At 49.3% G+C, this 20,326-nt stretch overlaps 2 protein-coding genes across 6 annotated transcripts in view; one reads left to right on the forward strand and one right to left on the reverse strand.

Moving 5' to 3' along the window:
- PSMB3 (proteasome subunit beta 3) overlaps positions 1-3,645 on the forward strand; it is a 6,725-nt gene extending 3,080 nt beyond the window's left edge. Inside the window, exons 3-7 of the mRNA XM_014958943.1 lie at positions 409-593; positions 975-1,082; positions 1,744-1,921; positions 2,907-3,001; positions 3,524-3,645. Of these exons, the coding sequence (XP_014814429.1) occupies positions 409-593; positions 975-1,082; positions 1,744-1,921; positions 2,907-3,001; positions 3,524-3,572 (615 nt within the window). The 3' untranslated portion in view covers positions 3,573-3,645. The remainder of the gene's footprint in view (positions 1-408; positions 594-974; positions 1,083-1,743; positions 1,922-2,906; positions 3,002-3,523) is intronic.
- An 855-nt stretch (positions 3,646-4,500) lies between these two features.
- Positions 4,501-20,046, reverse strand: PIP4K2B (phosphatidylinositol-5-phosphate 4-kinase, type II, beta). 5 transcript variants are annotated; one of them, XM_014959009.1, is made up of 12 exons: positions 19,942-20,046; positions 18,744-18,840; positions 14,378-14,530; positions 13,470-13,616; positions 13,095-13,133; positions 11,281-11,394; positions 10,729-10,987; positions 10,246-10,349; positions 9,035-9,514; positions 8,825-8,900; positions 7,561-8,342; positions 4,501-7,436 (listed from the first exon to the last, which is right to left on the reverse strand). In XM_014959009.1, the coding sequence occupies exons 1-9, from the start codon at positions 20,004-20,006 to the stop codon at positions 9,434-9,436; spliced, it is 1,059 nt and encodes a 352-aa protein (XP_014814495.1). In that variant the 5' UTR covers positions 20,007-20,046; the 3' UTR covers positions 4,501-7,436; positions 7,561-8,342; positions 8,825-8,900; positions 9,035-9,433. The 5 variants fall into 5 exon arrangements, with proteins under 5 accessions (XP_014814495.1, XP_014814491.1, XP_014814493.1 ...); XM_014959005.1 differs by having other exon boundaries at positions 7,561-8,900; XM_014959007.1 differs by having other exon boundaries at positions 8,825-9,514.
- Positions 20,047-20,326: the final 280 nt, after the last annotated feature.

A 20,326-nucleotide genomic window follows, 5' to 3' on the forward strand; every position in this document is an offset into this window, starting at 1 on the left:
GAAAAGGAGTGAAAAATTCAAGCTAAAACGGCAAGGAGAGCGGTGCTGGCCTCCCCCCGCCGCCCCGGGGCCGCAGGGCCGGGCCAGGCCAGGCGGAGGGGGGTACCCGAGGTCCCCTCAGCCTCAGCGAGGGACCGGCGCGGGGGGGTGCACCCCAAACCGCAGCCCCGGCAGTATAGAATCACAGAATCATAGAATTGCCCAGGCTGGAAGGGACGTCCAAAGGTCCCCCCATCTAGTCCGACCCCCCCCCGCAGTCAGCAGGGACACCCCCAACTAGACCAGGTTGCCCCATCGAGCCTCTCCTTGAATATCTCCAGGGAAGGGGCCTCAGCCACCTCCCTGGGCAACCTGTTCCAGTGCTCCACCACCCTCAGCAGCAATACCTGCTTCCCTTCTTTCCTCCAGTCTATTATGTCATATAACGGCGGGGGGGTAATGGCCATGAAGGGGAAGAACTGCGTGGCCATTGCGGCAGACCGGAGGTTTGGGATTCAAGCACAGATGGTGACCACAGACTTCCAGAAGATTTTCCCTATGGGAGAAAGGCTGTATATCGGGTTGGCAGGACTGGCCACGGACGTGCAGACGGTGTAAGTGAGGCTCCTGCCCCCCTGGTCCCCACACTGAGCCTGTAAGAGGCATATTTACAATAAAATAAGTGGCAGTTTACCCTGAGGAAAAATGTCTTTGCTTATTTGTGAGGGGGGATATAATAGTTCCCTGGGGTGCTTGGTCTCCCTTCGCTGGGAGATTTTTAAATAAAACTGCATGTGATTTAAGATGGCATCGCTACTAAAACTTAATAACTTTCAAGTATAAAAGGAGCTGCATCTGGAATTCCTGCCTGCCTCTGGCATGTGTCAGGAGCTGGTATCTGTCAGCGTGCGGTGGAACAGTTCAGGCCTGGGAGCAGATGAAAGAAAAAGGAACCTGCTTCTGCTCTGTCTAATGCTGATTCTCATCTCTTGCAGTGCCCAGAGGCTGAAGTTCAGGCTGAATCTCTACGAGCTGAAGGAAGGCAGGCAGATCAAACCTCAGACTTTTATGAGCATGGTTTCCAACCTGCTGTACGAGAGACGGTAACTGTCAAACCAGAGTCACTGTTTGTGTGTCAGCGAAGGCTGCGGTTGCTGGAGTTGATTTTTGGGAGGTGGGAGGCTGAGGAGGGCTCTGTAACATCTGCTTGTGGGATGGCAAAAGGAGACTTCAATCCAGTGACAATGTTCTCTTCAACCTCCTTGTAAAAGAATATTGAGTATTGTTACAATAATGCTGTGGCAGTACAAGCGTGATCTGTTTGCCGTGCTAAATCCATCGCAGGGTGCTTCTAGGTTGACCCAAAAGGTCCCCCACCAAAAGCATCAGTGGGGGATGTTCTCCTTGTGAGCTTGTGGGATGGCAAAAGGAGAGTTCAATCCAGTGACAATGTTCTCTTCACCCTCCTTGTAATAGAATATTGAGTATTGTTACAATAATGCTGTGGCAGTACAAGCGTGATCTGTTTGCCGTGCTAAATCCATCGCAGGGTGCTTCTAGGTTGACCCAAAAGGTCCCCCACCAAAAGCATCAGTGGGGGATGTTCTCCGAGTGTGATCTGTTTGCCGTGCTAAATCCATTGCGGGGGTGCTTCCAGGTTGACCCAAAAGGTCCCCCACTAAAAGCATCAGTGGGGGATGTTCTCCTTGTGTGGATGTTTAGGTGGGGTGTGGAGCTGCGCCAACGCCATGTTGTTCTTCACAGGTTTGGACCTTACTACACGGAACCGGTCATTGCCGGGCTGGACCCTGTAACACACGAACCTTTCATCTGCTCCCTAGACCTGATCGGCTGCCCCATGGTCACCGAGGACTTTGTGGTGAGCGGTACCTGCTCCGAGCAGATGTACGGCATGTGTGAGTCCCTCTGGGAGCCAGACATGGTGAGTGAGGGGGCCCAGTTCAGCTCCCCTTCTGGGGTTCAGCCTCCTGCTCGTAACCGGAGAACCCGGTTGTGGAGGAGAAGCTGGACATGAGCAGGCAGTGGGCACTTGCAGCCCAGAAGGCCAATCCCATCCTGGGCTGCATCAAAAGCTGCGTTGCCAGTAGGTCCAGAGAGGGGATTCTGCCACTTTACTCTGCTCTGGTGAGACCTCACCTGGAGTATTGTGGGCAGGTCTGGAGCCCTCAATATCAGAAGGACGTGGACCTGATGGAGAGGGTCCAGAGGAGGGCCACAAGGATGATCAGGGGGATGGAGCACCTCTGCTCCGAGGACAGGCTGAGGGAGCTGGGGTTGTTCAGCCTGGAGAAGAGGAGGCTCCGGGGAGACCTAATAGCAGCCTTCCAGTACCTGAAGGGGGCTACAGGAAGGCTGGGGAGAACCTGTTTAGAAAGGCCTGCAGTGACAGGACGGGGGGCAATGGCTTCAAGCTGGAGGGGAACAGATTTAGACTGGAGATGAGGAGAGGGTTCTTCACTGGGAGGGTGGTGGAGCACTGGGACAGGTTGCCCAGGGAGGTGGTTGAGGCCCCATCCCTGGAGATATTCAAGGAGAGGCTCGACGAGGCCCTGGGCAACCTGGTCTAGTTGGGGGTGTCCCTGCTGACTGCGGGGGGGTCGGACTAGATGGCCTTTGGAGGTCCCTTCCGGCCTGGGCAATTCTATGATTCTAACCTGAGACACGTGGGTTGGGTGAAAAGCTCCATCCTTTGGTTCTTCTCCAAGGAGAACAAAGTGGCCGTTGAAAAGCTCCATCCTTTGGTTCTTCCCCAAGGAGCTCAGGAGAACAAAGAGGCTGTAGCTTATAGCAGCCCGCAGGGAAAAAATCGTGCAGCAGCGTCTTAGATGATACTTTGGGGTTTGAACCAAAATCTGCTGACTCGATATTCGATTTTTACACCAACTAAAGCAGCTTCTGTTCCTCAGGAACCCGATCACCTCTTCGAAACCATCTCGCAGGCCATGTTGAACGCAGTGGACAGAGATGCCATCTCTGGCATGGGCGTGGTAGTACACATAATGTGAGTGCTGCTCCCTTCCCCTACGGAATAGAGGTAGAATTTAACAAGCTGTGACCCTGCTCCCTTCCAGCAGCAGCATCAGAAAGGTTTTATCCATTTTGGGGTGCATTTCTCCTGGCTGTTCTCTGGCTGTTGCTGGAACTGCAGGAGCCACGGAAAATGACTCCCCGACTTAGACTCTTGCTGCAGAGGGATTCCCAGCAGCCTTCCCAGCAGTATTTCGGGGTGTGACTGGGTAGCACTGGCCAAGAGGATGCTCTTTGTCACAGCTGGGTGCGACATTAACTTCCAGACTGACCTCCAAAGGAGGTTGTTCTGGTGGGGCCGTGTCCCTGCAGCCTGTGTCCTGAACCTCCCAGGGGATGGGGTTCACCCAGCTCTTAGGGCCACCTCCACGTTGAGATGACCCCATCTGCACCAGCAAACAAACACAGCACACACTGCAGCGTCCTAACGAAGGGACAGTCTGCGTGGAGGTGTTAAATGTGGATTTACTGATAGTTTTCTCTTCTCCCCCTCTAGTGAAAAAGACAAGATCACCACCAGGACCCTGAAGGCTCGCATGGACTAGCCCAGCGTCTGCTCACACGTCTCACACCCCAGTCTGCTCGGAACTTTTTTAAATAAAACTCTATTGTAGTGAACTTTCCTTTTTGGTTTTTTTTTAGTCTGAACACCAGGATTCAGGTCTTGTCTCTAAAGCTGTCGGAAGGAGCTTGGGTTTTAGGTGGTAGCAGAGTTTATGTTTCTTTCTGAGCCACCTACGCTGATCTCCCTCAGCACACCCAGAGGTGTGTGTTGCACCCTGGGGAGTCAGCAACTCCTTCAGACACCATGGCAGTATTAGCTTTTTCCTGCCAAATCTTATTTATTCTCAAATCCAGGACTTGGTAAAATTAGTTCTTACTTAAAACCCCCATTTTACAGGCGCGTATAAAGACTTTTCCAGTTGTGGTTCATGTAGGACTTTTTAGAACGACCACGTACCTCACGGAGTCGAACGCTCGAGAGAGGACAGCGGGAAGGAACAGATGTACACAAAGTTTTTAATTTTATTTTTCTCTGGTTGGAGACTCATCTTGTAACATGCATGCATTTCAAAACAGTAACAGTGTCTCAAACTGCTCCTAGCAAACAGACAAGCACAGAGGACTTAAAATTCCTATTTAAAAAACAGCAGTGAAAAAAACCTAGAATGCTTTTTTTTTTCCTTTTAAAGTTTGAGATTAATTTATTCACATTGTTGGTTTTTGTTTTTGTTTTTTCCCCGGTCTCACTGATTAGCCCTGCCCACCCTTGTGACCTGTGTGTAATAACGCTCCCTTGGAGGCAACTGGCTCCCAGTCGCGTTTAAACCTCGTGTGGTAAAAACCGAGCCCGACACAAACCACCCGAGTGGTAAAAAGGGGAAAAACCCACTGAAAACAAGGGCTGAGCAGCAGCTGGTTCCCTCAGCTCTGCCGTTGCCATCGCACAGAGATAACTCCTTTTGTTTTTGTTTTTGTTTTTTTCCCCGGTCTCACTGATTAGCCCTGCCCACCCTTGTGACCTGTGTGTAATAACACTCCCTTGGAGGCAACTGGCTCCCAGTTGCGTTTAAACCTCGTGGTAAAAACCGAGCCCGACACAAACCACCCGAGTGGTAAAAAGGGGAAAAACCCACTGAAAATAGGGCTGAGCAGCAGCTGGTTCCCTCAGCTCTGCCGTTGCCATCGCACAGAGATAACTCCTTTCAGAGAGCAAGGGAAAATCAGTGGGGAACACGGAGAAGGGCTCTGCGGAAGTCGTTGATGGGCAAACCTGAAAGGGGGAGGAGGGGGGTGCAGCGGGGGAGAAAGGGGGCTGGTTTGGTTTTTGGAGCTATTTTTAAGGACGATCTGGCCCAGATGGGTTAACGCGGTGCCGCAAACCCAAGTTTAGGACACACACACACACACACGCAGGGAAAGGTTTGTACCACCTGGGGGTTCAACACTTTTGACCTCGGCGCAACGTCGGTAAAACTGCAGGGTGGTCACCCACGGGAGGCACTGGCCCACCGGGGCTGGCATGGCCTGTGACTACCATACACCCTCACACTGGGCCTTCCTTGGGCTAAAAGGTGAGTCCCCAGGTGACGTCTCCACCAAAGGGAGGGGTGGCAGCGCCCTGGAGGGGGAAAACCAGGAGTTTCCACCCAAAAAAAAGGAAGTGAGACTGCAGCGTTTGAAGTGGTTTTGCCAATTTATGATAATCCCAGTTGGGAACTGGGACTGGGGGAGGCAGGAGGTAGAGCCTCTCCTGTGCAGGAAATCTGGAGTCACCTACTACCCCAGAAGTTCTCCCCGTGATGAGTTTTTACTTTTCTAATTAAAACCAGGTCAATCAGAGGCGTGTAACGAGGCCGGCGGGAGGGATCCCACCCGCTCCTTGCTGTGAGAAGCCACCTCCTGCTGACAGTTTTCTTACACAAACAGCAAATCCCAGCCCTTTTTCCTGGTGCCCACCCCACGGGTGGGTGTTCCCTGGTACCTCCAGAACACGGGGGGTCCCACCAAAGGGTGACCCAATGTGTTCTCCTGTGGTTTCTAGTGCATTTTTGGGGCAGAACAGCACCCAAACTGCTATTCCACACCCCCCCTGACCTCTCCCTTTACTCTGATTCACACTGGAGCCAGATCCACGGGGGGGAGATGGAAGCTCTACCTTCAAAGCAGTTTTTTTTTGGTCTTAAATCTGGACAGATCAGGCCCTGTGCTCAGAAAGAACCTCATCACAGGCAGGAATTCAACTCCCACTGTTCACTTCTCACCCAAAAACCACCCTGCTCCGGGGCGTCGGAGAGAGACGCCGCATGCTATGATTATTTTTTTTCTTTTTTAAAACTCCAGTTGACCAAAATCTCTGAAATCTCTTGGAAAAATAAATAAATCCCATGTTCTGAGCGGGATGGGAGCGATGTGGCCGCCTGCCGTGGTGCCCACAGCCCAGGGTGGTTTTCAGTCAACTGCGCTTCAGCCTAAAGTGTTCATCAGGGCACAGGCTACAGACAGAAATATCTACATTCAGCAAAACTAGAACTAAATTCACACCAGAAAACAGACAACAAACTAGCACAAGCAGTTGGAAAACCAGAATTGAAAGGGCTGGGTTCTCCTTTTAAATACTCGAGTTAAAAAAAGTGACCTAAAACAAGATTTAAAAAAAAAAACAAAAAACCCAAACAAAAAAAAAAAAACCCAACCCAAACAACAAAAAAAACAAACCCAAAACAAAACAACAAAACCAAAAGAAAAAAAGTCCCTTTTAAAAACGAATCAAATATTTGCAGCTTCACTTCTTATTCTGGTAATAAAAATACTGTCTAGAAACAAAAATTAGCATTTTTAACGCAATGCTACCTTTCAAAATGTAAACAATATACAAAAATGCGTATGTTAAACAAAGTTACATACCTGGGTAATACATCATTAAGTGAGAGAATTGCATTTAATTACTTTAATACACACAGTATGGCAACTTGACAGAAGTGGCGGAACTGGGGAAGTGCTAAAGTGAATGGAGTTTATGGGGCTTTTCGGTCTCACTCGAGCCAGAGGCAGCCAATTGAATTCTACAGCAGGAGTTTCCTTGGAGTGGAATAAGAAAATAGAGTGAACTTGCTCTCCAGCCCTTCCAATCGCGACTTCTGTAAGGATTCCTGCAGGAACTACCTGCTTTTTCATTTCATTCCTCTTTGTGAAACTCAGGGAATGAGGCTGTTGCTCCAAGCAACGTTAAGATTCATCATTCACCTCCTCTCTTTGGGGTGTTTGTTTCGTGGTGTCTCGCTGCAGGCTGCCTGCAGTCCACCAATTTCCTTCTCTCTTCTCTTCCTCCCCCCTTTTTTCCTCATCTTTTTTAATACATGATTTCAAGAGAAACAGTTTAAAAAGGTCCAAGCCAGTTTCCCAAGAGGAGAAGGGCAAACTTACCAGGCCAAAGTTGCAGATTCAATGCGGATTTTTAAAACTGTCAAGAATAAAAAAAAAAGTGACCGGTATTTAATTTCTAATTGACAGTAAACTTAAGTGCTTCTTGTTTAAGAGAAAAGCAACCGATATAATGCCCACAAAACTAAGCTGATGATACCCTCTAAGTCCTCCCTTTTTTTTTTAAGGATTCTCATAGCTGCGTTTGTTTCGTGGCTTTTCCAGCGACACGAGAGTCTCTGCCCCCCCCGAGAGCGGTGTGTGAGCCCCCACATCACACAGGGGAGGGACTGGACGACAGTGGCAGAAAAAAAATTTGTCCCACGGCAAAGGGAATGACCCATGAATGAATAATAATAATAATAATAAAAAAAAAAATTCGTATTCCATTCTGAGCCCTAATACTCATTTTTCAGACTCTATTTACAGTGCACTCGTACGGGCTGAAACATCAGCCCCCTTTTTGTCCCCTTGGAAGTTGAGACCTGTGGGAAAAAAGAAATTCATATTCCATTCTGAGCCCTAATATTCATTTTTCAGACTCTATTTACAGTGCACTCGTACGGGCTGAAACATCAGCCCCCTTTTTGTCCCCTTGGAAGTTGAGACCTGTGGGATTCACGTCACGAATGTGGGGATGATCATAAAAAAAAAAAGCCAAAACCAACCCCAAGCCCACATTCCGAATCCAGACCAGAGCTAGTGTTAAGTCTAGGGAAGTTACCGGGATGTGATGAGCACCAGTTTTCTCTCAAAAGGACCAAATTCCACACAGCAAACTGTAGCACGCGTTACAGCACAGGACAGACATTCCCAACAGCGGATTCCCCAAACAAAGGCATATGTGAAAAAACAGTTTCAAGGCAGATAAGCGACATGTTTCAACTGCAAGAGGTTTTGTTCAAAACGCTAAATCCTGCTCGGAAAGAAAAATTTAAAAAAAAAAAAAGAAAAAAAAAGAAAAAACCAAAAAGAACCAAAAGATTTGTAAGTGTTGTGCAGCAGAGCTAACGAAACCCAACGCGCGTCTGACAAGCTTGGCTGTGAAAAATATTACAAGCTTTCTGGAGACAAAACAGGACGTTATTCAGTCACACAAATCAGTTCCAATCCCTTAAGAGTCGGGGGGAGAAAATAATCTGGCGCCAAGTGTTCAAACGTTTCCACTCCTCGACTGTGGCTCTCGGGAGGGGAACGGAGCAGAGAAGAGTCAAAAGAATCACAGCTCAAGTCCCGAGTCCTCTCGAGCGGCGGAACTGGCTCCAGTCACAGCTCCCAGCACTCCCCACCGGTAACCAGTCCAACTCCTTCGTGTGCAAGTCACATTGCCATGGAAAAAAAATTACACCCACTAAGCAAAGAACCTCCCGTCGGGAAACAAATTCAAGTACCTGTTGCAGATGGGGCGAGGAAGGAAGACTGAACATTAGCTAGATTAACACTGGCAGAACCGCGGCGTGAAGCTGGGATCTAAGAGAGACGGCAGCTCCTGACTGAGGGAAACCTTCCAGATAGTCAATACTATCCCGTATCTACAGGTACAAAATGCTTTTGTTATTTCTCTTTTGTTTTTTTTTCTCTTTTCTCTTAGGAAATCCTCATAATTGGCCAATTTAAAGCACAACGGGTCCGAGCACGTTATTATCTGAGGTTGTTCAATGCCTCTACTACCTCTCACACTGGTTTTTTTGTGGTTTTTTTAGGTTCTAGGAGTTACACCTTTTGAAGCGATCATCTTTGGTAGATGTTCATTTCCCTCGTCTTTCTTGTAAATCAAGTGCAGTTACAAAAAAAAAAAGAAAAGAAAAAAAAAGAAAGTTTTTTGTTACTTAAATTAACCAAAAAAATATAAAGTGTCCCAGTCTGAATTTACCTAAAGTTCAGCGACTCCTCCTTATCAGAGTAATATTTTCCATCCTTGAAATGATGAGCTATTTTCCTTCCAATTCCTACCAAGAGGGAAATAAAAGGGCTTGTATGTCTTTCTGGTAAAGACAGTCCAATAATAAAAAAAAAAAAAAGAAAGAAAAAAGAAAAAAAAGTAGTAGTTTGTGGAATCAGGCACTGCTTCACTCCCACTGACCGTGATCTAGAGCGACCCCTTTCAGACAGTGCCACGTCTCGTATCCCTGTGGGATTCTCTGGATCAGAGAGGAGAAAACGTCATTAGAAAGAGCAGTGCTGAAACAATGCACTTTTTTTTCTTGTTTTAAAAAGCCCTCAAAATCTATGTCTGGGCACTTCTTGTAACATAAAAACCCACTTTTCCACCTGGGTCAAGTGGACTGTTGGAGGGTGCACCTAGAATTAGTTTTTTTTCTCTTAAGTCACACAGTGCCACACACTCGCTCTTGCACACACACACACACACACACGCACACCCCACATGCTGCTACAGTGTCTGTTTTAGTGTCACAGGCTGCGTTCTCTGTTTGGAAGTAGCCCCCTCTTCTCTTCATTTCTCGCTGAAGGCTGGAGACGACTATGTCAGGATATTGGAGATAAATTCGTTGAAGCGTTTCGAGTACTGCTCTGGGTTCACGGTGGAGATCTCTGCCCCAGCCTGCAAGGCAGAGAGGAGACAAGTCACAACCCCCTCCTGGAAGGGCAGACCCTGGCAAGGGAGGGAGGGAGGGAGGGAGCCATCGTGTCACCACAACCTGGCTCTGCTGGGCAAGACCCCTAACAACATCCAAGATCTGGGGAAAAACAGTATCTAGAGAGATCCCCCCCAAAAAACTGATTTTAGCTCCAGCTAGATCTTCTGCAGACCACTGACTCCAAGCATCACATTTGTTCCCTTATGGTTTAGAGAAGATTTGGAAGGAGCATGAAAAACTCCATGTCCTGCTAACCTCTTCCAAATCCCTTTTGGGAAGTTCAGGCTTTCCAAGCTTTTCTCAAGCCCTTTTGGGAAGTTCAGGCTTTCTAGGATTTTCTCAAGCCTTTCTGGGAATTTTGGGATTGCTGCCAGGGAACAGGACTGGCCCCAGGAAGGGGACAGGGTAGGACATCTCCCTGCAGCCGGTCCGTTCCCCCTCTGCTGGTGCAGGGAAATCAAGCACCTCCCAAACTGGGACGTAAATACAAGTCACCTCCAACCAACCAGAGGGAAAGCCCTTCCAAGACAGTCTGAGGAGACAGCAAGTGAGGGAAGAGCTGGTTTTGGGCACAGGATCACTGGAGAATTTCCATACTGGTAGAAAAATCAGCATCAGGAGACATCAGAGACACCCAGGCAGGCAAAGCAGAAGCCCCAAAGCCCATCCTCCCTGCAGGCAGGAGGCTGCTTACCCCGTGTTTCACCGTTTTGGCAGCATGTGCAGCTTTCTTCTTCGCATCGTATGGCGTAAGAATGTCTATAATGGCCATGAAGTACACTTCCTTCTTGGGGGCACCTAGCAAGGCAAGAGAGTCGCTAGCACACCCTTGAGCTGTGAGCAAAGCCCAGCTGCACCCCCTTTTTTCAGAAATACAGGGCAGATTTGGTTTGCTGCAACCAGCAGAGAAAGCGAGGCAGCTGGAGGCTGTGGAACAGCAGAGAAGAACGACTGGAAACAGCACACCAGAGACCCACACACTCTCTGAACCCTCCAAGCATCACTTCTACCCACTCCAACTCACACAACGGACCGTACAGCAAAGGAGAGACATGGCAGGGTGTCTCTCTCTCTCTCTGTGGACAGTTCTCTTCCTCTATTTAGCCCAGACAGACCAGGGGACACCTCCTCTGTCCTCCAAGACCTTCCTCAGGGCAATATTCATACTCATACTCACTTTCGTGGCTTTTCATGGCGTAGACATCGACGGAAGGATCGAACTCTCCGGGCCCGAAGAAGCGAGGGTAGTTGAGGAGGTTGCCAGGGCTGTCAGGGGGGGTGCCATAGGAGGAAATGGGGTTGCCTCCCAGACCATCGTTCTCACACTCCTCATCCTCTGCCCGATCCTCCACTTCCATCTCTTCCTGCTCTGCTCGGTCGACGTCGTGGATCCCAACCAGCAAGCTGTAGTCCATAATCTTCAGCTGAGCTAAAAACTGGGAGAAAGAGATGAGTGAGAAACAGCATCCACGTGGGATCAGAAACCCTCAGTCCCACCCTGCCAGAACCTCCCTAAGCAAAGGCTGTAGTGAGAGCTAAACCCTTATAAGACTCCAGAGAATCTACACGAGCTCATATGTCCACTTCCACCAGCCACCCTGACTATTTTCTTGACTGACCCACGAATTACTTCTTTTTTTTCAGTCACTGCTGCCCCCCTGGAGCCAGAGGCCTCAGTGAGGATCCAGTTATGGGAGACAGAATAAAGCTGTCCCTGGGGAAGCTCTACCTCCACATCCCGCTTCAGCTTTTCAAGGAAGTTCTTTTTACTCTCTTCTCCAACGTGCAGCTTCTGACCCTCATTCAAGAAGTCGTTGTCCTTGAACGTTGGTAGGTCCTTGGCCTGCAATGAAAAACCTGCGTTAAATTCTCCAAACCCTGACTTTTTGGGGGGAAGGCTGGGACACTGATCCATACACTGAGCACCCAGAGACCGAGCGTGGGGTGGCACCAGGGTCTTTTGCCTGTTTATAAGGTGAAGTGTCTCATCCTCTCCACTAAGTATGAAAGTGCCATCGGGCACAGCACAGTATCTGTCAATGAATCCACGTGCTGAGCTGTACCCGGGGGGGAACTGAAGGGAGACACAGAGAGTAACTCAACTTTAGAGACCGCCGGGAAGATGTGCTGCAGGCTGAAAACTCCACAGTTGGGCTCCAGCCAGAGACGGTCCAACCAGCTCCCAGAATAGAAAAGAAAAGCATTTTGTTGGCTTCTGGAAGGGGGGAGGGCTTGAAAAAAAAAATAAAAATGCTTCTCTCCCTAAAGGCTTGAGGAAAAAATTAAAACCACTTCTTGCTGAGGAATCCGCTTGCAGCAGGCCCTGAGGATTTCTCAGGGCTATGGAAGAACACACAACCCCTTTGTGCAGCTGGGAATTAAATTATTTTGTTCTTAAAATGACATACGTGCGGTGGCTTTATATAGATCTAATATGAATGGTCTGAGACACACTGCATAAGCAGAAAAAGCTCCAGTAAACAGCCAGCAAGCCAGGGACGCTTGGGCACGATGTAGTTGTGCTTTGACACCAAAGCATTCGGTGTAAATGGGAGTTCCTCGGCTCGTGCCAGAGGTGTAATTTCAGAGCAGGATGGAGTAAACCAACTCTGTGCTCCCAAACCTGAAAATCCCACGTGCAAAACATGCAGTACCATGAGTTACTGCCGTGATTTCAACGGGACTTTTCAGAGCAGCATCACAACCAAAGTTTTGCAGGGGCAGGATTCTTAAGTCCTAAGTTTCCCTAACGGCCCCAGAAATTAACCTTACAGACACGCTGAGACACACCAAGAATCTGAGAGAAGCTGCTCTGGTTTATGAAAGCATCTGTTGCAAAAGCTACCAGCTGACTCGGTCTGGTACCCAGGGAGCACTATGAGGAAATCACAGAAATCCTTCCACGAAGACACCATTGCACTAACGTGGGGGTTTGGCACTATGAAAGCATCTGTTGCAAAAGCTACCAGCTGACTCGGTCTGGTACCCAGGGAGCACTATGAGGAAATCACAGAAATCCTTCCACGAAGACACCATTGCACTAACGTGGGGGTTTGGCACTTGTGGGATTGTCCCCCAGGCAGTTTAATTTAATATCCCCTGCTCAATACACCTTTGGAAAAGGGAAGTCAGTTGGATCCCATCTGCTTCCAACCACTGGGAGGAAGGAAAGGCTGGCCAGGAACAGTCCATACCTTCTCTTTATCGCTTGCTTCCCTGGATACTGTTGAGCCCTGAAAAAAGAATAAAGGAAAGAGAATTGCTGCATCATTCACAAAGAATCCATTGACACCATTTAATTCCTCCACGCAGAAAAATAATGAAAGTATTTTTAAAATCCGTGGTCAATCCCTTTTTCATGCCTGAGACAGACTTACAGATCTATTGCACTAACGTGGGGGTTTGGCACTTGTGGGATTGTCCCCCAGGCAGTTTAATTTAATATCCCCTGCTCAATACACCTTTGGAAAAGGGAAGTCAGTTGGATCCCATCTGCTTCCAACCACTAGGAGGAAGGAAAGGCTGGCCAGGAACAGTCCATACCTTCTCTTTATCGCTTGCTTCCCTGGATACTGTTGAGCCCTGAAAAAAGAATGAAGGAAAGAGAATTGCTGCACCATTCCCAAAGAATCCATTGACACCATTTAATTCCTCCACGCAGAAAAATAATGAAAGTATTTTTAAAATCCGTGGTCAATCCCTTTTTCATGCCTGAGACAGACTTACAGATCTACCTGGAGAGCTGTAGGCCACTTGGGATAGGGAAACACAATTAAACCTCAACTGAAGCCCCATCCAGAGCCCCCAGAATCTAATCCCCTGAACAAAAAAGCAAAGCCCAGGACCTTGTCAAGTAGGTGTGACAAAGACCAACTCCCACCCTCCTGGAAAAGGAGTGTTTGGCCTCCAAACCCTCACCTTCAGGTCATATTTCCGGTGCACAGTCAGCCTGTGACTAAATACGTTTCTGGTAACCACCATGTAGGTCTCCACTCCATCCACGGTGAGCCGATACATGCCCAGGAACTGGGGCAGGAGGGTGTTCCCATGACACTCCACGATGAACTGGAGGAGAACGGGGAAGGGAAGGGCAGAGAAAGACAGTACTGTCACACAAAACCCATCTCCCACCAAAGCTGATAGCGAAGCCTCCAGTTCCAGCCACCTGACACCGATGTGAAAGGGAAGGAGGGTTGCAAATGGCTCCTAAGGTGTCAAGAAAAGCAAGTTTGGGCATTGTAAGCATCTTCCAGCCCTGAGCCAAGACACAGCATCCCATTTGTGTGTGTGTCCCGCCTGCTGGAACAGACTGGGTGTGCACATCCCTCACCCAGTCTCAGCCGGGCAAGTTACTGGCAGTGGCCAACCCCACTTCTTGTGGTTACGTGAGTAGATCTGAAAGTAAAATGCAGATGGATGGGCAGATAACGTGGACCAAGGTAGAACATTTCCAGCTGTCCCACTTTGCTCCCCCCCAACTCCTTCCCTGCTGCATGAAACTGTCTCCTCCTTGGTCCCTCTGGAAAGTCTAACTCAAAGGGTCGAATTAGGAGCGTGTTTGCAGATCTCAGGTACCAGCGATCCATAATTCATTGATGTAAGGAACAGGGTGAGCTGTGAAGGGGCTCAGCGCTGCAAAGAAACAGGCAGCTGCGCCATAATTGGCTCTCAGGTGCTAAGGAACACTGTTTTCTTTTGCAAAAGCTATTTGCCAGCTCTGCCAGGTCGCACGCTGTGAATCCAAGCTCCGGTTCCCCAGCAAATGTCACCAGATGCTCCCCAAGGTGTTTGTCACCTCCCCTCCCGGGGTTCCAGACTCACCGTACCTGATGGTACTTCTTTAAGATGTTGTGCATCTCTGCTACGTCCTCGCTCGACACCGCCTTAATGACAAACCTCCTGTCGTAGGTGGTGAGGAACCGGGCCCCACATCGGCCCTGGCTGTCGCTGTTCACCGGGGCGCTCCGTGTCACCGAGTTCTGAGGGAACCAGAACAAAAAACAGTGGGGAGGAGAGGCAGGAGCTGCCACCCCCCTGGAGAAAAAAACAGAAGAGCCAGTCTTGGGATGCGGATGAGACAGGGGTGACCAGAAACAGCTCCACAACCTGGACCTGGAACAACAGACATCTCAGGGGCTTTGTGCTCCACCTTTGTAACCATGTCCTGGCCGAGGTTCAGAGCACACTCACACACACACCACAGTCGTGACGATTAATTAAAGCAAGAACCCTCGAGTGTTCAGCACTACCAAGGTCAACCCAGCTCTTTAGAAGTCTGGATATTGAGTTTAGAGCTTCCATCTTGGCCTTCTCTCCATTTACACGTTTTACTCCAACATTTGATGGGCATTTTGGAAGACTTTTTTACTAAGGGGTTTTTAAAGAGGCAGTTATACACAGGGCAAGACTGCTTATAGCATCTCCTCCTGGGAATTTAAAAACAGTCAGGACACTTTCAAGGTTTAAGGGAAAACAGAACAAAATGAATTACATGGCCTGCCTTCTTTTCCATCAAAAAGCAGCCTAAATCAGGAAAATTCTCATTGTTTGGGAATTCTTTACAGGTCATCCTGAAACCAAAAGCCACCCTCAGCCCCTGCTATTCTTACAATCGGACGAAAAAGGCTGAGAGTATAAATAGCTCGGCTGTTCTTCCGACAACCAGCAGCATCTGCCTTTACATCCCTGTCTCCACCCTTAGCAACGAGACGTTGCGGCTTCTCCTCGTACTTGCAGCACAATTGGAAAATCCCAAGCAAACTGCAGGGCGAGTGTCCCCCATGTCCCCTGAGCCACAGGAGGAGTTCCTTGTTCCGATGCCTCTCCCCAGGCAGGGCACTCGCTGGGAGCCTCATCCCACCCTCAGAGCCACTGCTCTTCCCACCTTCCAGACTAACCCCCAACCAGGTCACTGGTCTCCTGCCTTGTTTCCTCCACCACTTTTTCACTGAATTTCACTGAATTTCTAGAGTTGGAAGGGACCATAGAGATCATCTAGTCCAACTCCCCTGCTGAAGCAGGATTGCCCAGAGCTTGTCAGAGCATGTTACTCAGGAGCATCCAGCCGGGTCTTGAAAATCTCCAAAGAAGGGGACTCCACACCCTCCCTGGGCAGCCTGTTCCAGGGCTCTGCCACCCTCACCGTGAAGAAGTTTCTCCTCATATTTGAGTGGAACCTCTTCTGTTCCAACTTGTGCCCGTTGCCCCTCGTCCTCTCACTGGGAACCACTGAAAAGAGTCTGGCTCCCTCCTCCTTCAACCCTCCCTTGAGATACTTGTAGGCATTGATAAGGTCTCCCCTCAGCCTTCTCTTCTCCAGACTAAAGAGTCCCAGCTCTCTCAGTCTCTCCTCATAAGGGAGATGCTCCAATCCTTGAATCATCATCATCATCATTTTCAGCAACCGCCTTCCATCTCCACCACCTGACACCTGGGCAGTGGTTGGTAGCTCAAGGTAGATGTGATTTTCATGATCTCAGGGCTGGACAATGCGTTTCAGGATGTATTTTTTTAGCTGCCACTTACACTGCTCTCTGTGTCCCCCAGCTCTCTGAGGAGCAGACACCAGAGGGAGCCTGCTCTTCCACACACCCAGACATGCAGAAAGAAGGATTTACCGTGTCACGCTGCAAGTGAGCCGAGAGGTTTCCTTTCAGAATGAAGCATTTAAAGCTTTTAAAACTTTAATGAAGCAGGGGAAAAACTCTACTCCTGCCAAGGGCTTTGGAAACCGTCAGGAAAATAAAGGCAAACAAAAAAAACCCACCCTTTGCTTCTTGCTGACATTTGCAAATGAGTCTGTGCTACATAGTTTAATCACCCCCTCACCTCAAAACCACAGAGCTTTTCTTCTAGAGGAGATGAGAAGCAGAAACCATGACCACATATGGACATTACCAAATTCATAGCCCTTAGGTTTACTTTGTTCCCTTCCTGTCACTCCCACCTCTTCCAGAGTTCGGGTGTTATATTTAGCATCCTGGCTCCATTCCCACTCAAGCCATCAAGTTTTACCCACCTGAATTTAGCTCAACGAACATTTTCTGCTTTCTGTTCTAGCTGGACACTTTTAAAAAGCCAAACTGCTGTACCCCAGGGATGGGAGAATCAATCCTTCAGAGCAATAGGTAAGGCATAAATGATAATTGAGAGCCACCAGGATTGTGGGTGCTTCTACGTGAGTTACTTCACATGGTTCTGATCGTAAAAGAAACCGAGAAGAAAATGTCTAAAATACACTATAGTGGATGGACTGGGAGAAAAAATAATTAGGAGCTAATGACTCCACTGCATGCAAGTGTGATGAAGGGTATGGAGGAAGCCAGCACACAGTCATTCCCTGGCACAGGCAGCCCCAGGGGCAGGGTGTTGCTGGCCAAGCCATCGCCGCAGGAGCCACACGCAGCCTGGCACCAAGGGCTGTCAACAGACCCCGAGGCAACGGCACTGCTCCTCCTGGCAAAACCAGTCGCTGCCTGGAGAGCGGGCCTGGTGGTAGGAGGGGAAAAAATAAAATTAATAATCTAACAGGCACGTGCTCAAGAAAAGCGTGGACTGAGCAGCCGTGTCCTGAGAATAAGAAGAGATCTTCCATCACACGCAGGAGAGATGAGCGTGCGCAGCTCGCAGGTAATTAAAAGGCACTGAGCACACACGGGCACAACAAATGCCACCTGCATCCTAATGCTGGGCTCCGTCAGCAGACGGGCAGTCACCCAGGCCAGAGCCATGCCAGGCAAACAGGAGGCAGCCGCCAGCATTTACTGCTCCTCCTGGGGCTGGCTGGCCCCTTGCAGAAGAGAAGCAAAGATGACTGTCAGTTCTGCTGGGAAAAACGTGTCTCACTTGGAGCACACACCCTCAGAGTGCCCAGCGTGCCTGAGAACAGGCAGCAGAGCAGGATGGGGCCTGGCAAAAAGCCCCAAACACCCAGCTTGGTACCCTCAGAGGTCAGCTCTTCTCCCAGAGGGACCAGCATGTCCCCCCTTGGCCTAGGAACGAGGGGCAGAGGAGGGGATGCAGGTGCTCCACATCTGCTCCTTGGTCCACACCACATGAGACCAGAGACTAGATCAAGCAGACCCAGTGTCACACCATGAGTAAGAAAACAGATCTCTTCGTTATATTAACCTTGAAACGGCAGATTGGGCAATAACCTACATATAATCATGAAGAATTCTGTCATGCTTGGGGAGGGTGTATATATGGACATATGTGGGCACAGGCACACACACACACACACAGTACCAGAAGGAAGCAGTTTGGTGGGATGAGCAGGAACAGCTTCTGCTCCTGTCTCCTCTCCCCAGAGTGCAGGCAGCAGGAGGGAGCACGGCTGGGTTTGTGGGTGAAGCAAAGGAGGGGGAGAGGGAGCAGCCTGCACCCTCCGGCTCCAGCGCTAACGGGCCTCTCTGGGGCTGAGCAGATTCCAGGGAGTATTTCAGCAGAAGCCCTGGACCAGGCAGAGCTGGCCTCTCGCCAGCCTTTATCAACTGCAGCCGAGTGCCAAAGATACGGGGTTTAATTACCTAACACTCAGGCTGCTAAAGGCCACGCAGCTATCAAAGCCACCCGCTTTTGCCGCGCTGGCTTTTCCCTCTTTTAAGAGGTCTCTGAGGCTACTACACGCCTCTTGCTTGCCTGAAACTACACACTGTGTGTGGCAGGGCAGCCCTGCTGCAGCAGCAAGAGCTGCCACATCTCTCTGTCACTGGATTTAAGCCCATTCTGCCTTGTTTCTCCCCTCCAAGGCAAGACTGAGCCTCCGGCCTCGGGGGACAAATCCCGAAGCAGCAGCCACCTCAACAAACCCAATTCAACAGCACATACACAGGGTTAAAAGAGCACCCAAATCTGTAAAAAATACAACAGACTCATTTTCCTTGCAGATGTTCTGCACTAGATCATCGTTATCCTCGAGCTGCCGCCTGTCTGCAACCATCTGCTGCCTCTTCCTTCATGCCCAGACTCGAAGGGCTCTGGAGCAGGGACCATCTTCTCTTTCTGCCATTGCCCAGGCCCTGGCACAGCAAGATCTATTCCCCCAACATTATGGGAAAACCATTCAAATCCCATTTATAAGCCCATAAAAAAGTGACCACACGAGAACATCAATATTGTAGATTCTTTACCAACTTGGTTATTCTGTCCTAGGGAAAGGTGGAAGGAGGGCAGGGAGAGAAGAGACGGTACCTGGTAGTCTTGATCGTCAATCCCAAATCTTTCCCGGAGGTTTCGGAACACCAGTGGACAATACTCCTTAAATTTAAAGCGACTTGGCAAGTTTTCCCTAGGGCAAAGCAGAAAAGATATTCTTGTGCAATGATCAGTTTGTGAAATCAAAGTTAATTCTTATTCCACTTTACTGCTAACCCCCTCCCAGGACACCCAAGCCCCCTCCTGCCCTATTCTGCAAGTTTTTACCCTCGCTAGGGCAGTTTGTTTCTTTGGATGCCTATAAAAGTCATCTGTTCCTAGAAATGCTTGCAGGATCCAGCTTTTGACTAAGGGGCTCTTTGGATGAGGATGCCGGCCTTGCAGAACAATCTCCCCTGTCACAAGCACAGATTTGACAGAATAATTTCCCTCTTCCCTCCTCCTTTGTTGCTTTGTTCCCTTCAGTAACACAGCTGCCCCCTGCAACACACTGGTACTGCTTGAGATGAAAAGCTGGAGGAAAGAAGAGGGAGGTGGGGGGGGGGGTCTGATTTCAGATCAGATCAGATCACTCGTGCGTCAAAAGAAAGGTCAACACAAGACAAACCATCTCGCCCAGAACGCAAAGGAGATGGGGTGAATCAGCTCCAGTCTGGCATGTTCCAGACCAGTCCCAACTGTTCCAATGAGCTTTGCTGCCAGCCCTCACCAGCTGGGAACGGGGCCTCCCCAGTGGACAACAGAGAACGCTCCCCATCGCTGGGAGATGCTGCATCTCCTCCCTATCAGAGCCCTTATTCTATCCCATGGGAAGCAGCAGAGAGGATGGTCCTGCCTGGACACAGAGGGAGATTTTGTCACCTCATTCTCAATGAGAATCCTTTGCACCAATGTGTAGGAAACTAAAATCTCTGCAGGAGAAGAGGGAAGAGCAGCTACTGCAAATGGTGGGTGCCAGAGAAGACAAAGTTTTGAATCACATTCCCGCTCTCAGACCTGATCCCTGGGAAACTCAGTGAAAATGAAGCATTAAATATAAACCAAACCACAAATCTCAGTGATAGAGTGACCCCTCGCCACGTCCTGATGGTGCTCTGGGGGGCATGTGTCCCCCACATCACATCCTCTAGGCATTACAACAGGGAACAAACCAAAAGGCTTTCACCACACCAGTTTCGCCCACAGCAAAGAGCTCTAATTATAGAGACAAACAAGTTGGGAAGCACCTACTTACTTGTTGAATAGATGATTGTCCACCTTAATCTTACTGTAGGCTTTAAAGTCATCGGGCATCAACATGACAGGGACGGGAACATTGCTGAGTTCGTTGATCTAAGAGAGAAAGGAAACAGAGACTCTAAACTCAATTTCCACCACCCTGAAGTTACCAACAATGGATTTACAGGGATGCCAAACACCCCAGAAGCTGGTTTTGAAGCACTATAACCCCTTAGACTTTCAGGGCAACCTGCTGTGCTGAAGGAACCTGGAGAGCACTGTGGTTACAAGCCACAGGAGCATCTCAATCATGTGGCAAATCCTCCTGAGCCAGACTCAGCTCTTCCATCTCTTCACCTTCCACTGAGCATCCAAGATACAGCTCAGAACTGAGACAAACC

The sequence above is a fragment of the Calidris pugnax genome, unplaced genomic scaffold (assembly GCF_001431845.1).
Source record: "Calidris pugnax isolate Ruff unplaced genomic scaffold, ASM143184v1 scaffold335, whole genome shotgun sequence".
Lineage (NCBI taxonomy): Eukaryota > Metazoa > Chordata > Aves > Charadriiformes > Scolopacidae > Calidris > Calidris pugnax.

What these genes read in the sequence shown, in the direction of transcription:
- PIP4K2B (XM_014959008.1), bottom strand. Translation starts at nt 20,006, where the DNA reads ATGTTGATGCCCGATGACTTTAAAGCCTACAGTAAGATTAAGGTGGAC. An exon ending in GACAATCATCTATTCAACAA is followed by an intron (nt 18,841 to 19,941) that starts GTAAGTAGGTGC and finishes GCTTTGCCCTAG; the next exon opens with GGAAAACTTGCCAAGTCGCT. An exon ending in CCAAAACGGTGAAACACGGG is followed by an intron (nt 9,515 to 10,245) that starts GTAAGCAGCCTC and finishes TCTGCCTTGCAG; the next exon opens with GCTGGGGCAGAGATCTCCAC.